The sequence below is a fragment of the Bison bison genome, unplaced genomic scaffold (assembly GCF_000754665.1).
Source record: "Bison bison bison isolate TAMUID 2011002044 unplaced genomic scaffold, Bison_UMD1.0 scf7180017864471, whole genome shotgun sequence".
Classification (NCBI taxonomy): domain Eukaryota; kingdom Metazoa; phylum Chordata; class Mammalia; order Artiodactyla; family Bovidae; genus Bison; species Bison bison.
The window spans coordinates 38,505,782-38,521,496 of record NW_011495032.1 but is presented as its reverse complement, the minus strand read 5'-3'; the positions used below and the strand labels follow the sequence as shown (position 1 = coordinate 38,521,496).

Genomic DNA, 15,715 nt, shown 5'->3' with positions numbered 1-15,715 from the left:
TGAAAGAGGAGAGTGAAAAAGTTGGCTTAAAGCTCAACATTCAGAAAACAAAGATCATGGCATCTGGTCCCATCACTTCATGGCAAATAGATGGGGAAACAGTGGAAACAGTGTCAGACTTTATTTTTGGGGTCTCCAAAATCACTGCAGATGGTGACTGCAGCCATGAAATTAAAAGACGCTTACTCCTTGGAAGGAAAGTTATGACCAACCTAGATAGCATATTCAAAAGCAGAGACATTACTTTGCCAACAAAGGTCCGTCTAGTCAAAGCTATGGTTTTTCCAGTGGTCATGTATGGATGTGAGAGTTGGACTGTGAAGAAGGCTGAGCGCCGAAGAATCGATGCTTTTGCACTGTGGTGTTGGAGAAGACTCTTGAGAGTCCCTTGGACTACAAGGAGATCCAACCAGTCCATTCTAAAGGAGATCAGTCCTGGGTGTTCATTGGAAGGACTGATGCTAAAGCTGAAACTCCAATATTTTGGCCATCTCATGCCAAGAGTTGACTCATTGGAAAAGACTCTGATGCTGGGAGGGTTGGGGGCAGGAGGAGAAGGGGACGACAGAGGATGAGATGGCTGGATGGCATCACTGATTTGATGGACATGAGTTTGGGTGAGCTCCAGGAGTTGGTGATGGACAGGGAGGCCTGGCGTGCTGCGATTCATGGGGTCACAAAGAGTCAGACACGACTGAGCGACTGAACTGAACTGAACTGAATAGCCAATTAACAAACAATGTTGTGATAGTTTCAAGTGAACAGCAAGGAGACTCAGCCATACATATACATATATCCATTCTCCATCAAGAGCTTCCCAGGTGGCTCAGCAGTAAAGAATCTGCCTGCCAATGCAGGAGACAACTCAGGAGACTCGGTTTCCATCCCTGGGTCGGGAAGACCCCCAGGAGGAGGGAATGGCTACCCACTCCAGTATTCTTTCTTGGAGAATTCCATGGACAGAGGGGCCTGATGGGCTACAGTACATGGAGTCACAAAGAGTCGGACACGAATGAGCAACTGAGTATTCTCCCCCAAACTCCCCTCCCATTCAGACTGCCACATGACACTGAGCAGAGTTCCATGCGCTATACCGGAGGTGCTTGTTGGCTTGGATTAACTCTTAACTTGTAATCTTCGCCTTTTTCCTTAAGCACCTCCCTTTCACCCCACCCCCACTTCCTGTGCCTGGCAACCTTTCTCCACACCTGAGCTGCTGGATGTGCAGAGGATGAAGACCATGATTTAGAAGCAGACACACCAAACGAGCACTGTCCCCCTCAAAGAAGACCCGTTGGGAGGCAATTCAGTTATTCCAGTCGTGCTGACAGGGCTAAAATATTTTAGGAACGCCTATTAGGAACTGCCTTCAGTGCCTGCCGCACAGTTTTTGGAACACATTCAGAAGTGGCAAGTCTGTTCATTGATGACAGGTTTTGACTAGAAATAGTTGCAATCTGGTAAACAGCGTGGATGCTCAGGCCAGCGCATATATTTTGGGAACCATATGAAGTGTGCCGTTGAGCCACAACTGCCTTTGTCTATGGCCCCTAACATGCCCCAAAGGTATTGTAACTCCAGCAAATAGAAAAGTAAGCTTCCAAATTCAGTGTTTCAACCCAATAGTAGTTCCTGTGAGTTGTGGGTGGCCGGCGGGGTGCGGGTTTCTCCTCCATACAGTGATTCAGAGACCCAAGAACCTTCCATCTTGTGGCTCCACAGTTCTCTAGGCTTTTGAATCTTCTATCTCTGGCTGATAGAAAATACAAGAGAGCATGGTAAGGCAAACACACGTGCACACACACACACTTTTCCCTTCTGTACCCATTTCTTAAATCTTGACTTGACTCATGCTCACATTCATTGCCAGGCACCTGGCTCCACCTGAGTGCAAAGGGCTCTCTGACCTCAGCTTCCTGTTTTGTAAAGTGGAGATAACATCACCTTCTTCACTGGGTTTGTGTGATAAGTTGACCCTATTTGCAAAGCCCTTTTAATGATAGGACCTAATAAGCATTCAATAAATATTGACTTTCATCACCATCACCATCATCACCTGACTTCCACCATCGCCACCCAGAGTGGTGGAGATGTGTGGTCCTTTTAGTATTTGTTCAGAGAGAAGAGTGCTAAGCCTCCCAAAAACTCATGAAAGAAGTCTATAGTCTCTTAGGGCATAACTTCACGAACACTTCCAGAAATGGACCTCTCAGTCATACCAGTGCAAGGATTTTTGGGACACGTGAAGAATCAACTGGTTTACAGAGCTCCTTTCAGGTCTAGCGTGTTATTCATCTATAAACAATGACTCAGACCGAGGGTTGGGAAGGACAGTTAGGAGACAGAAGAACAGGTGCTTGTGGCAGGGAATGGGGTTGGCAATAAAGGAGTAGGAGGAAGAGGGAGGAGATAAGAGTGGACTTTTTCTGTTCTGCAATTTCCCCAAAACAATCAAAATCGTGTGGTATCGAGTGTAAATGTGTGCCTGGCACACAGCAGGCATCAGAGCAAAGGATTCATCACCTCATTCAGTATCATAACAATCCTATTAGGAAGGGGATAGCAGCCCCACTCCCTGATGGGAAAACTGGGGCTCAGAAAGAGGAATTAACTTAGATCAAGAGACAAGGCTAGGAAGTGGCAGATACTCTTAATGTTCAATTCATGTTCATCCATGAGTTGACTCTAAACTGTGGGACCCAAACACCTTTGGGTCTTGGAGAGGAAGTATCCATTTCTTCAGTTGCCTTAGCTTCTGTGTCTGTCATATCTGGAAATTGAGTGTTTTTAAAATTACTTTTGGTTCTTTGTTTGATCATAATTCAAAGGCTTCCATGACGCAGTATGCCAGGATAAGGACCATGTTCTGGGCAGTGCTGCTCAAGGGTGGCCACATCTAAAACATCAGCATTACCTGAGGGTAGTGCCCGGGAATCTGTCTTCATAAGCTCCCTGATTTGGGGGCTTCCCAGGAGGTGCAGTGGTAACAATCCACCTGCACATGTAGGAGATGCAGGTTCGATCCCTGGGTCAGGGAGATCCCCTGCAGAAGAAAATGGCAACCCACAACACTATTCTTGCCTGGGAAATCCCATGGATAGAGGAGCCTGGTGAGCTGCAGTTCATGGGGTTTCAAAGAGTCAGATACGACTGAGCACGCACGCACCACACCATTGTAAAGTTGTCTGCAACCTTTATGCCACTTAAACTAGGATACTAGCAAGAGAAGAGGCGAGGGTGGCAAGTGGGATCGGTGTCACTGAAGGGGCCAGAGCTCTTCTCTACATACTTCTCAGCTGGCCTTAGCCTGTTAATTCTGTACATCATGGGAACCCAATTTCTTGGGTTGCTCACAGAAGTGAGCAGAAGTGCTTGCTCAGAGAAGTGCTCACAGAAGCACACAGTCGGTACTCAGGAAATAATACTAAGCAGAATTAAGCTGTATCTCACTGCTGTGGACACAGCGAGAACCAAGGGCCAAAATTCATCACTTGAAGACTGAGATTCTAGGTCAGGGAGAGCTTCCTGATAGCACTGTGAGTTAGGGCAAGGGAACCACACAGGCAGGACCACCTACTCACATGGCCACTTTCTATTCCATCCTCATGGGCTGAGCAAAGGCCCAATTTCACCTGGAGGCTGGGGGAGAGAGATGGCAACAAACAAAGGGTTCTGACATCCTACAGAGCCTACAAGAAGAGGATCCCTGAAAGACGGAGAGACGTTAGAAAGATGAAGGCAGGAATTCTTCTAGAGCTGTGTCTATAGAGAACCGCCCAGGGTCGGGCACCTTGTTAGGTGGTTACTAGACAAATAAAATGAAAAACCCCAGAAAGGGACTCAGTCAAAACACATTTGCAAGAGACATGAATGGACCTGTCATACAGACTGAAGTAAGTCAGAAAGAGAAAAATATTGTGTATTAACATATATATATATATGGAATCTAGAAAAATGTTATAGAGGATCTTCTTTGCAAAGCAGAAATAGACACACAGACATAGAGAACAAGCATATGGATACCAAAGAGGGAAGGAGGTGGGATGAATTGGGAGACTGACATATACACACTACTGATAATATGTATAAAACAGATAACTAATGAGTACCTCCTGTGTAGCCCAGGGAACTCCTCTCAGCGCTCTGTGGTGACCTAAATGGGAAGGAAATCTGAAAAAGACGAGACAGATGAAAACATACACCTGATTCACTTTGCTGTACTGCAGAAACTAACAGAACACTGTAGAGCGACTGTACTCCAACAGTGTAAGAAAAGAACAAATGTATTCACGCCCACAGATTCCAGAGGCCTGCTAAGCACCTTTACTTTGGACTTCAAGCCTTCAGAACTATGAGACAGTAAATTTCTGTTTTGTTAAAGAAAGAAAAACCAAACGTATTGAGTTTCTGATATTGCCATTCATTAGAATTTTCCGTTTTGTTTTTCTACTACTTCTCTGCCTCTATTCCCCAATAGCCTTCTTCCCTCCTATTCTAATTTTAGTCTCTCTTTCCCTCCATCCATTTCCCCATTCATCTTCTTTCTCTCCCATATCTTCAGCTTTGCCCACTTCACCTGTCCCTCTCAGATGAGCCCCACCCACTTTCCCTCATTAAAAAAAAAGAAAACAAAAAACTCTGCTGCTCAGGGAATCAATAGGTAATTTGTAGAGCAGGAAGCAGAGAGAGAGAGAGTGCGCTAGGGAGTGGATGTGAATGAGGTAGTTTGTGCTTTTCCAACTATTGCCAAATAAGCATTATCTACAAAAACAGGTGCACCTTCCTTCCCTTCAGCCACCTATCCATTAAAATGGTTTAATTACTTCCTGAACACTAGACAGATAATTAGGAGGTAGCATTCAGACCCAAAATTTAAGCCACCCTCTTCAATCAGGGTAAAACTGTCTGATCAAGAACTAATTAAGAATCAAGGAGAGCGACTCTTGTTGGAAAGAGTGAGTTTGGGTCTTTAAAAAAAGATCCTGATTTCCCTTCCCAGAGGCCCCTATGTCCTCTGTCATCACCAAGGCTTCATGAGGCTCTCAATACCATATCCGCTGCCCAAGCCTCAACCATATCTGACCCCTGTCCTTGAGGGGCTTACAATCTAGGGGAAAGAGCACAGCAGTGTTCAAACAAGACTTGTGGAGTGAATGAACCCATGAACACTGCAGTGCCAAGGGTACACAAGCATGAATTCACAAGGTTGAAGGAAGTGATGAGAGTTAGCATGCTGGGAGAGGGTGGGGAACTGGGCAGAGAGGAAGTCTACTTGTCTAGAACCAGGCAGGAGATCAAGGGATCCCCTGGTGGTCCAGAGGAAATTTATGAACCCCCTAAAATCATACAGACAGTTCCCTGTGTCTGATGTTTTTTCCCCCAGGAATTTGGTCCTAGCTTTCACCAATCCTCAAAGGGGTCCGTGATCCAGAGGATTAGAAACAACTGAGCTACAGGGTAAATATCTCCTTTTATGAACCTTTGAAGACCTGTTGCACAAAGTACATTTTCAGGAGCTATTGGAGCCCTTCCTAGAGGAAAGAGTAGCAGTTGGGTGGCTGTCTTGTCTCCTAGAATCACAGCGTGTTAGAGGTTGAAGAGGCTTTGAGATGTTCCCATTCAGTCACTTTGCTTGACATGGAGTTGCTGGAGTGACTCACTGCTGTTTACGCCTATGAGTCAGCTCTTCCCTGCAGGGACCAGACCAGTTGCCTCTTGATTTGTCGTTGTTCAGTCACTCAGTTGTGTCCAACTCTTTGCAACCCCATGGATTGGAGCATGCCAGACTTCCCTGTCCTTCCCTATCTCCTGGAGTTTGCTCACACTCATGTCCATTGGGTCAGTGAAGCCATCCAACCATCTCATCCTCTATCACCTCCTTCTTCTCCTGCCGAAAATCTCCCCCAGCATCAGGGTCTTTTCCAATGAGTCAGCTCTTTGCATCAGGTGGCCAAAATATTGGCATCCCTCAGTATACAGCACTGCAACTGAATCCCGCTGTGCCTTCTTCCCAGTCATCTCACTCAACGTGGGTCTGGCCTCCTTGACCACCTTCACCATATGCACAACCATCCCTTTCCTGTTTTGCTCATCCCCATCTTCTCAGCTCTTCCACATGCCCTCTGGACCTCATGGTGCACGATTGGCAACCTCTCCTCCAAGTGTTCCCTTCCTCATCCTTTAATTTTGTAATATAGCTGTCTTCTGAGGACATTATTTCTTGTGTGGCTGTCTCAAGCAGTGGCTGCCGTGTCTCTCATACACTGTATCCTGGGGGCTCAGAGGTGGGGCGGTATCCTCCTTGCTCCCCGTTACCACCTCCAGACTTCCTCTTCCTTCATCTTTCAGAAGCTCCAGCCCCTCTGAAGTGAATGTCACCAGATACCAGAGTCCTTTCCCCTTGATGCTGCTGGTGGCTGTGATTCATTCACTCCTCACGCCCCCTGCACCTGGCTCCCAAACTCCCTCCCACCTGTCCTGTCCTTGGCATCTCTGGGGATCAGTGGTTCTCAAAAGAGGTGTTAATCAATCCCTGGGAATATCTTGCAAATGTATGAGGTGTTTGGTTTGTTTTCTAAAGTGGTTGTGCCCCAGCATTTACATTGATACTTGTATTATCTTGTTATAAATGACTTGCCCTTTGTTTTTCTTCACACAGTCTGTTAGGGCATTATATTAATTTAAAAAGGGAACCATACTAGCTTAGCTATCTTATATAAGTTTCATTTCAGAACAGAAAAGGGGATATTAAAATATATTTTTATAGGGACTTCCTTGGTGGTCCAGTAGTTAAGAATTTGCCTTCTGGTGCGAGAGATGTGGGTTCGATCCTTGGCCAGGAAACAAAGATCCCACATGCTGAGGGGTAACTAAGCCCTCAAGCTACAGTTCGAGAAGTCTGTGCTCCACAACAGAAGACCCCGAGTGCCGCAACTAGAGAAAGCCTGCACACTGCAATGAAGAGCCCACATGCTGCAACACACTCAGCACCCCATATTTTGTATCTATAGAAACTATATAAACATACATATATATATATTTGTTATACAAAGAGGGCATTTGGTCTGAGAGCATTGAGGATGGCTGATGCAGTTAATCTACCCAACTCCTTGGCTTCCTCATTATTCCTTATCTTATTCCATAAGACCTTGTCCTCCAGGTCACCTCAGCCTTGCTTAAGTGGCCACTCCATAGAGCTTATCATTACCAAGAACCACCTCCCTTCAAAATCTGAACACCCCACTCTCTGATCATCACCCCCTATCCTTATAGTTCACCGACTCGCAATTCTCCAAATTCATAGAGACCTCGTGACATCGACCCTATCACTTTCTACTTTTCAATTTTCATGTTCCTTATCCCTTGCATGTTCTTACTTCCATCCTTCCTGGTCTAGGTTCCCTGGGCCAACCATTCCCTGTGGTAACCATTCCCTTTGCAGACTCCATAATTATGTCCCACTTTCTTTCCTGTCCTACTTGCTGGGAAAACAGGCTCTGCTGCCAAAGCCTGTGTGTTTTTTCTCCATATATGTCAGAGCCTGAAATAGTCTTGCTGGTTTGTTTTCATATCTACTGTGTCTCTATCTGCTAGAATGGCAGCTCTCTGAGGGCAGGACTCTACCTGCCCTGCTCACTGTTATCCTAGTGCTTAGTAGATAGAAGGCACACAATTTGTGTTTAGTTTCCTGGTTGCCCCGTGCAGCTCTTTTCTGACTCTACACTGTCCTTGGCCAGAGCTCTCTCAGCTATGTGCGTATTTCAGTTGTTTAGTCGCTAGGTCATGTTAAGACTCTTGCAACCCCATGGACTATAGCTCACGAGGCTCCTCTGTCTATGGAATTTTCCAGCCAAGAATACTGGAGTGGGTTGCCATTCCCTTCTCCAGGGGATCTTCCTGGCACAGGTATTGAACCTGGGTCTCCTGCATTGGCAGGTGGGTTCTTTACTGCTGAGCCACCAGGGAAGGTGTGTATTTCAGTAGCACTGGGCTATTTGTTAAATAGCCAAAAGTGAGCCAGTGGAATTTTGGACATTCAGCAGGTATGGAATTACTACAGGGTTTCTTTCATGGTACCTTTGAAGGCACAGGATTCATTGAACATCTATCTGCTAAGTGCTGGGTGCCACGCACACATGATCGCAGGAGGGAAAGCTATTTGTATTAATACTGTGCCTCAATGGACAATGAATTTGGACTTTTTCAGGCCAAGAAGTAGGAGGGGTGGGGCCAAGGACTATGTGTATGTGCCCAGCTGTGACATGCACTCGGTGTGGCCACCTGCTGCTGCTGCTGCTGCTGCTAAGTCACTTCAGTCGTGTCCGACTCAGTGCGACCCCATAGACAGCAGCCCAACCAGGCTTCCCTGTCCCTGGGATTCTCAAGGCAAGAAGACTGGAGTGGGTTGCCATTTCCTTCTACAATGCATGAAAGTGAAGAGTGAAAGTGAAGTCGCTCAGTCGTGTCCGACTCTTAGCGACCCCATGGACTGTAGCCCACCAGGCTCCTCCATCCATGGGATTTTCCAGGCAAGAGTACTGGAGTGGGGTGCCATTGCCTTCTCCAGTGGCCACTTTCTACCTGCTTCCAAAGACTAGTGAGCCTAAAAATGCAGGGATGGTTACCATGCAGCCCACAGCTGAGAGGCAGGTTTGAAAAGAACAAGTCAAACCAATATAAAGTCATCTCACCCAACACCTCTGTGCTTAGCTGCTCAGTTGTGTCCAACTCTTTGTGACTTCATGGACTATAGCCTACCAGAGTCCTCTGTCCATGGGGATTCTCCAGGCAAGAATACTGAAGTGGGTTGCCATGCCCTCCTCCAGGGGATTTTCCCAAACCAGGGATCGAACCTAGGTCTCCTGCATTACGGGCAGATTCTTTATACCGTCTGAGCCACCAGGGAAGCCCAAGAATACTGGAGGGGGTAGCCTATCCCTTCTCCAGGGGAACTTCCCAACTCCGAAATCGAACCAGGGTCTCCTGCATTGCAGACGGATTCTTTACCAGCTGAGCTACCAGGGAAGCCCCTCAACACCTCTACCCACTTACAAACAGAGGGAGGCTGGTTCCTCCCGGCAGTGACTTGCTGTCTCTTACCCACCTCTGTTTCTTCTCCCTGCTGCCCAGGCCTCATCATCCATGAGGGACCCTCTGTGTACCGCATCTTCAAACGGTGGCAGGCTGTCAACCAGCAGTGGAAAGTGCTGAACTATGACAAGGCGAAAGACCTGGAGGAGCAAAAGACAGGAGGCAGGACCAACTCCCGGACCCCCTCGTCCACCCAGGCCAACGCCCCCACCTCAGAAGAGGAGGCTGCGGGCACCCCTGCCCCCGAGGAAGGCCCTGCCCGGGCGGCTGGCCACCCCTCGGGCCCCCTGTCCGATCACCACTGTGCTTACACCATCCTGCACATCTTGAGTCACTTGCGACCTCAGGAACAGCGGCCCCCGCAGGGCGGCAGCCGCGAGCTGGTCATGAGGGTCACAACGGTGTGAGCCGAGAGACCTTCGAGGGAGCTGTGACCATGCACGTGCAAGAGAGAGAGCAAGAAGAGGATGGGCCGGGAAGGGCTCGCCCCGACACGAGGCCACCGCCGTCTGGGGAGCAGGTGTGGAGAGGCACCCAGGGGCCAGAGGGCAGGCAGAGGGCGGTGCGCCTTGAGGGCGCTGGAGGGAGGCTGGTGCTGTGAGTGGGTGATTTTCAGCGAGTTGATTCCATTCTCCAACAAGAGGGAGGAAAACCAAGACAAACTCAACAACGAAGTGCAATACAGACAGTCTAACAAAACACAATGCACCCACATGTGCCCCACCCCCCATGCCATGCGAAACACCCTGGCAAAGTGGCGGCTGGCGGGGGGTGCGGGGAGAGAAGCTTTGTGTCTGATGGTGGTGGGGCCCACGGGCACACATGTGGGAACAAAAGCACTTGTGGCCTGCTCCGTTTTACCCCTGAGCTTGCTTTGGTTTCCTCTTAGGCTGTGTTCCAGGGGCCGTTGAGGCGGGTGGGAGAGGGATGGGTGTGGGCTGGCAGGGAGGAGATACATGGTGTTTGTGAACCCCTGGGCTCCCCTGGGTGGGCAGGATTCCTGACTCGAGGGCCTGGGGGGGACAATGGTGCAAGAAGGGAGATGCTGGTCTGAATGGCCAGAGGGAGGGGGGTTTCTTGCTCCCTCCAAACCTTCCAAACTGGAACTCCCAATTCAGATGGGCTCAAAGAGGGCTTAGGTTTGGAGTTGGGTGTCTTTTTGTGCCCTTGTTACTTTATTTTATGGTGATTTGGCTCAAAGATGTTTACAGGAAATACGCACACACACACACACACACACACAACTAAAGTACAGATTTCCCATGGGTAGCTCAAGCACAGTCCTGCTGCTGTGGCTTCAGCCTTCAAGCTGTCAATCCAGGAGTGATTTTCCCAACCACGCAACCCCACCCATGGCTGGGACACGCTCTGTGTCACTGCCCCTCCTGGTTTGGCACGTGCTGAGACCCCAGGGCCACCCACGGCAGGGCACATCCTGCCCAGGGCCTCCCAGGAGAGCTGCTACAGTGAACGGAAGGAAGCTGGCCAGATGTGTCCCCAAGGAGTGGAGCGGAGACCCATCTTAGTAATCCTTGCTGTTGGGGCCCATCCCCAGGGGCAGTTGGGCTAGTCCTCTGTGCTACATGCTCCCTGGTCCTTCCCAGGCAACAAGGAGGGCCCAGGGACCCTCGCAGGGAGCACTGTCCCTTGAGCCCACCTGCTGGTCCTGGGACCCTGCCAGGGAAGGCCACAGGGTGGTCACCTGCAGTTTCTCCTTGTCATTGCACAATGGCCGCGTCATCCGTGGGTATTAAAGGGACACTGTCAAGTACTTTTTTAAACTAGTTTTTAGGGTTTTTTAAAACTCTCTGTTGTTTGTATTATTCTCTTAAAGCTTGAAAATAAAATTTCTTTCCCTACCACGAGTGTCCTTCTCCATCTGTGAGTTTTCCTTTCTCTGTCCTGTCCCCTCTATGATGCTTTCCCTCTCCCTTGTGTCTGCTTCACCCCTAGAATCTTCTCCCCCACAGTGAATTGTTCCTCCTTTATGGTACAGATGGCGTGGGGCAAGTGTGTGTGTGTGTGTGTGTGTGAACCTACGGGAAGCCCTGGGACTCCTGGCCTCTTCTTGGCTTCCTAGCAGGTAAGTTCCTTCAAGTCACAGAGGACCAACTCCCCAGCTTTCTGCCTATGACTCCCCGAAGCAGAGATAGGCAGTGCTGGGAGGAGATTTGGACTTTTCACTCCATCAGGTCATTTGAGAGAAGCTGAGAGAATCACAGGTGAGGGCCGTGTTAGGACCTCCTTCTCTTGACAGTTTTCCTTTTTATTTTTTTTAAAAAAAGCTTTTATTGTGGTAAAAGTCACATAATATAAAGCATACTGTTTTGACCATATTGAACTGTACTAAGTACTAAGCACTTAGTACTAAGTATGTAGTACTAGCAGTAAGTGCATTCACATTGTTGTGCAATTCTTACTGTCACCCATCTCCCGAATTTTCCACCTTCCTAAACTCAAACACCCCATTCTCCCTCCACACCCCTCCCCACCCCCAACCCCTGGGATCTACCAACACATTTTCCGACTCTATGAATTTGACTCTTCTCGGTACCTTGTATAAGTGGAATCAAACAGTTTTCTGACAGTTTTCCTTTGAACCATCAGAAAACGGCTCCCAGGGCAGGACCCCAAGAGAAGGCTCAGACATATCACTAGGGCTCAGACAAGACCTTCCTTCCCTCTACCTTGATCTGGTCCTCCTCCCTAGGGGGCTGGGGCAGTCAGTTAGGAAATGCCATCAGTGGGATGCACACAGATTTAGGAAGTTTCCTCCTCTGATGAAGTTCACAGTCCAGAGGGTTAGAAAAGATGTATGACTAATGAGACACCAAAGGACACATACAAAGAAGACATGCAGGTGAAAACCAACAAAGCCATACAAGTAATTTATGTAAAGTGAAGGTGTCTGTTTTTTCATGTGCTCTAGGAATGGGACATCCAGTTTAATTAAATATTTGTGAAAAACTTAGATGTGTCCAGACATGCATGATCTAATTTCAAAAAGTACCAGAATACAGCAAAGTATGCATATCATCAAAACTATAGTGGCTGTTATGTTATCTTTCTTTGGAGATTCACTGATTTGTGGGGTGCTTCAGAATCTTGTGCTCATTCATGCAGGCTCATCATTCCAGATATGCTGTTTGAAAGAAGAGGTGTTTAATGAGAAGTTCTAATGGGATGCTGAGTTTGTTGGATCTTGGTGATATAAGCACCAGGAGATCAAAGACCACATCTGTCTTGTTTACCACTATATATCCAGGACCTACAGACTTACGGCAGTGCCTGGCATACAGTAGATGCTCAATAAATGCTTTTTAAAAAAGTTTTGTTTATTTGGCTGCACCAGGTCTTAGCTTCAGCACTCTGGATCTTCGATCTTTGTTACATGCAGATTCTTTAATTACGGCATGCAAACTCTTAGTACCGCATATGGGATTTAGTTCCCTGACATGGAATAGAACCTGAGCCCCCTGCATTGGGACCTCAGAGTCTTAGCCACTGGACCACCAAAGAAGTCCATCAATGAATGATTTTGAGTGAATAAGACTACTGGATGGGAGGACCTTCCAACACACAGGAGACATGCCTCCACTTCTTTCAATTTATGCTCTGGCGCTCAAGGTCAATTATAGAACAGACAGGGATAATGCCTGACCGCTCTACCCAAGGGGATGGTAAATTCCCTGTGCCTTGGGGAATGAAGCTTTTGGGAACAAAAATGCATGAACTGTCCTCCTGGCCCCTGATCACTGGTCATTCAGGTGAGTCTCTCATCTTGTAATGAGTGACCCATACCATGTGCCACACACCTCCCCATCACACTCAACTCTGATCCAAGGGCTTAGTAGATATTTAGGGAAAAGAAGCCGTGGTTGAGGAGGGTTTAGGAAGGGTTTAGGTTTAGGAAGAAAAGAGAAGCAGGCTTACCCTGTTTCCATGCCTCCTTAATTTTCGAGACAGAAAAGTTGTGAAAACAGCATCCTCAGTGCCCATGGTGCTGGTCAAAGTCTGGTGCCCTGCTGTCCACCTAAGGCCCTGCCAGCAAGGAAGGGCACAGTACCTGGGCCAGTCAGCAGCATGGCATGGAGCATTTCCAGGGCATCCCCGATCCTGAGGGGCCCTCTCTGATGGAGAGGGGACAGTCTGCTTCTGCTTCTGTTAAATAAGAAAAGGGATATTCAAGTTATCCGCCTAGTATGGCTTTCCTTTCCCCTATCACTTTAGGGAAATAATAAAAATAGCCAAGCTTATGGTACTTTCCAGGCTCTCCTGGTGGCTCAGTGATAAAGAATCCACCTGCCAAGGAAGGAGATATGGGTTCAAACCCTGGGTTGGGAAGATCCCCTGGAGAAGAAAATGGCAACGCAATGTAGTTTCCTTGCCTGGGAAATACCATGGACAGAGGAGCCTGGCGGGCTATACAGTCCATGGGGTTGCAAAATAGTCTGACACAACTGAGCAATTCAACAACAACATAATACTTTCCATACGCCAAGGCGCATCTCAAACTTTTTATGTATGTTAACTCATTTAATGTCCCAGCACAACTCCACAAAGTTGGGGACTACTATTATTTTTGTTTCTCTGGTGAGGACACTGAGGCATGAAGAGGTTAAACCTGTCGCACACGGTCACATCGCTGTGCACGGCCACACTAGAATCTGTATCTCTACAGTCTTTATATGTTGGGCTGTTAACCACTACATTATATGGCCTTTCAGAAAAGTGAAAATGCATTTAAAAGGTTTATCTTGATTCAAGAGGTGTTGGAGAAGAGTGAATGAGCCTTATACCAGCTGAACATGACCCAGGCACCATCTGTATCATCTGCCCTCAGAGTTGGCTGAGGTCTGCCAAGACCTCTGCATTCTTTAGGCTATGGGAAGGTCAATGCTCTCATCAGCATTTTAAATAATTCAGACACTAACATGTTTTCTAGGTGCTTCCCACTCAAATGTTCAGAATCTCCTGAACTCAGGGTTTCTCTCCTCTACTTTATTGCCATCTCTTTGAGTCTAGGTTAAGCCCAAATGTTGGACGAGCTTCCTGCTCCTCATTCTCCCTCTAACCTGCAGTTACACACAAATGTGCATAATATAATTTTATTATAAATTTTGAAGTAATTTGAAGATTCTTCACAGAAAAACTTGCAGTGAGAAACTGCTATGTGGAAGGTTCTTGCCAGGTGGGTGTCTCAAATATAAACTGGATATAATCACCTTCAGGGATCTCATGGTCTGGTTACTAGATTCTAGTGAGAAGAGGCTCAGCATTTCTGATCAAAAGCTGTTCTCATGAAAGAGCTTGATGAGATTCCTCTTACTAACTGTAAATAAGTTAACAACCTTCTCTCTCCTGTGGAATTAGCATTTTTAAGAGGAGATCATTCTTAAGCAAGAGGAGTCACTCTGTAAGGGGTGGAATTTCAATCATCATCGAGCAGGTGCTAGGCTGTCGAAGTACTTTTAGCTGAGAAGATCACAACTGTGGGTGTGCATTTGACCCACAAACACATAGAATGTAGTAGAGTGAATGATCAATGCATTTCCTCAAAAGTGACACCTCAAAAGGTCTCTCTACTGAGCAGCTCTCTGGATTCCCTTGGGAGGACCAAGACACCCAGGTAACAGGTGGCAAGAGGCAGGAAAAGAGTCATCTTTCTCAGGTCCTCTGGGCTCTGTTTTGTCACTTGGTTTGAGCAGCCTCTTTGTCTAGAGGTTGGATCTGGGATATCACCTTTTCTGCCCCAGCCAATCACCATTTCAACGGATGTCTTGTTGAGATGGAGACTCTCCACACCCTCCAACACAGGCCACTGAATCTCTTCAAAAAAGGGATGTAGAAACTCTGAGCGTGCTGAGTCCACTCCTACCTAGTAAATCGTGATGACATTATTATTTTTTTTTAATATTTGTTTATTTGGCTACATTGAGTGTGAATTACAACACAAGGAAGCTTCATTGCATCATGAGGGATCTTTCATCATTGCAGCTGCAGGTGGGCTCAGTAGAGCACAGGCTCCCTAGCAGTGGTGTGAGGGCTTAGCTACCCCTCAACATGTGGGATCTTAGTTTCCCAACCAGGGATTGAACCCACGTACCCTGCATTGCAATGTGGATTCTTAACCACTGGACCACCAGGGAAGTCCCATGGTGACATTATGGTAAGCCCTAGTTCCTCCCTCAAAAGCCTCAAGGCTGAAGCATCATCTCAGGTCTTCTCAAATCAGTTTGGTGCCTGCCTGTTGCTTTTATCCATCTAGCACACAGAAACACTCTTTCCCAAGGGGAACATACATCATGTGGTCTTAGTTGGGCTTAAGCCCTGAAACTACTTCACCCAGGTCTGGATGACCAAAGTATCTTATTCCTCTGTCCACAGGGACTGGTTCAGAAGTAGACATGTAACCAAAAGCAATCCAAGTCCCCCCTGGGATTTTTCTACCAGAGCTAGTGGGAAATGGTTTCCTTCCACCATGGCTGCTAGCTGGGAGTCAGGGAAAATGAAAGACCCCACTTTCTGCCACACATTCATAGAGAGCACTTATCTATCAGAATAAGGTCAAGTGGAGACATACAAAGCAAAACAGCAGGAGAGAGACGATGCTGGTTCTCTCCCA

At 47.4% G+C, this 15,715-nt stretch overlaps 1 protein-coding gene across 1 annotated transcript in view; it reads left to right on the top strand.

Moving 5' to 3' along the window:
- The window catches only part of MARCH4 (membrane-associated ring finger (C3HC4) 4, E3 ubiquitin protein ligase), a 115,685-nt gene extending 104,733 nt beyond the window's left edge, over positions 1 to 10,952 (top strand). Inside the window, exon 5 of the mRNA XM_010861160.1 lies at positions 9,130 to 10,952. Coding sequence (XP_010859462.1) covers positions 9,130 to 9,497 — 368 coding nt within the window. The 3' untranslated portion in view covers positions 9,498 to 10,952. The remainder of the gene's footprint in view (positions 1 to 9,129) is intronic.
- Positions 10,953 to 15,715: the final 4,763 nt, after the last annotated feature.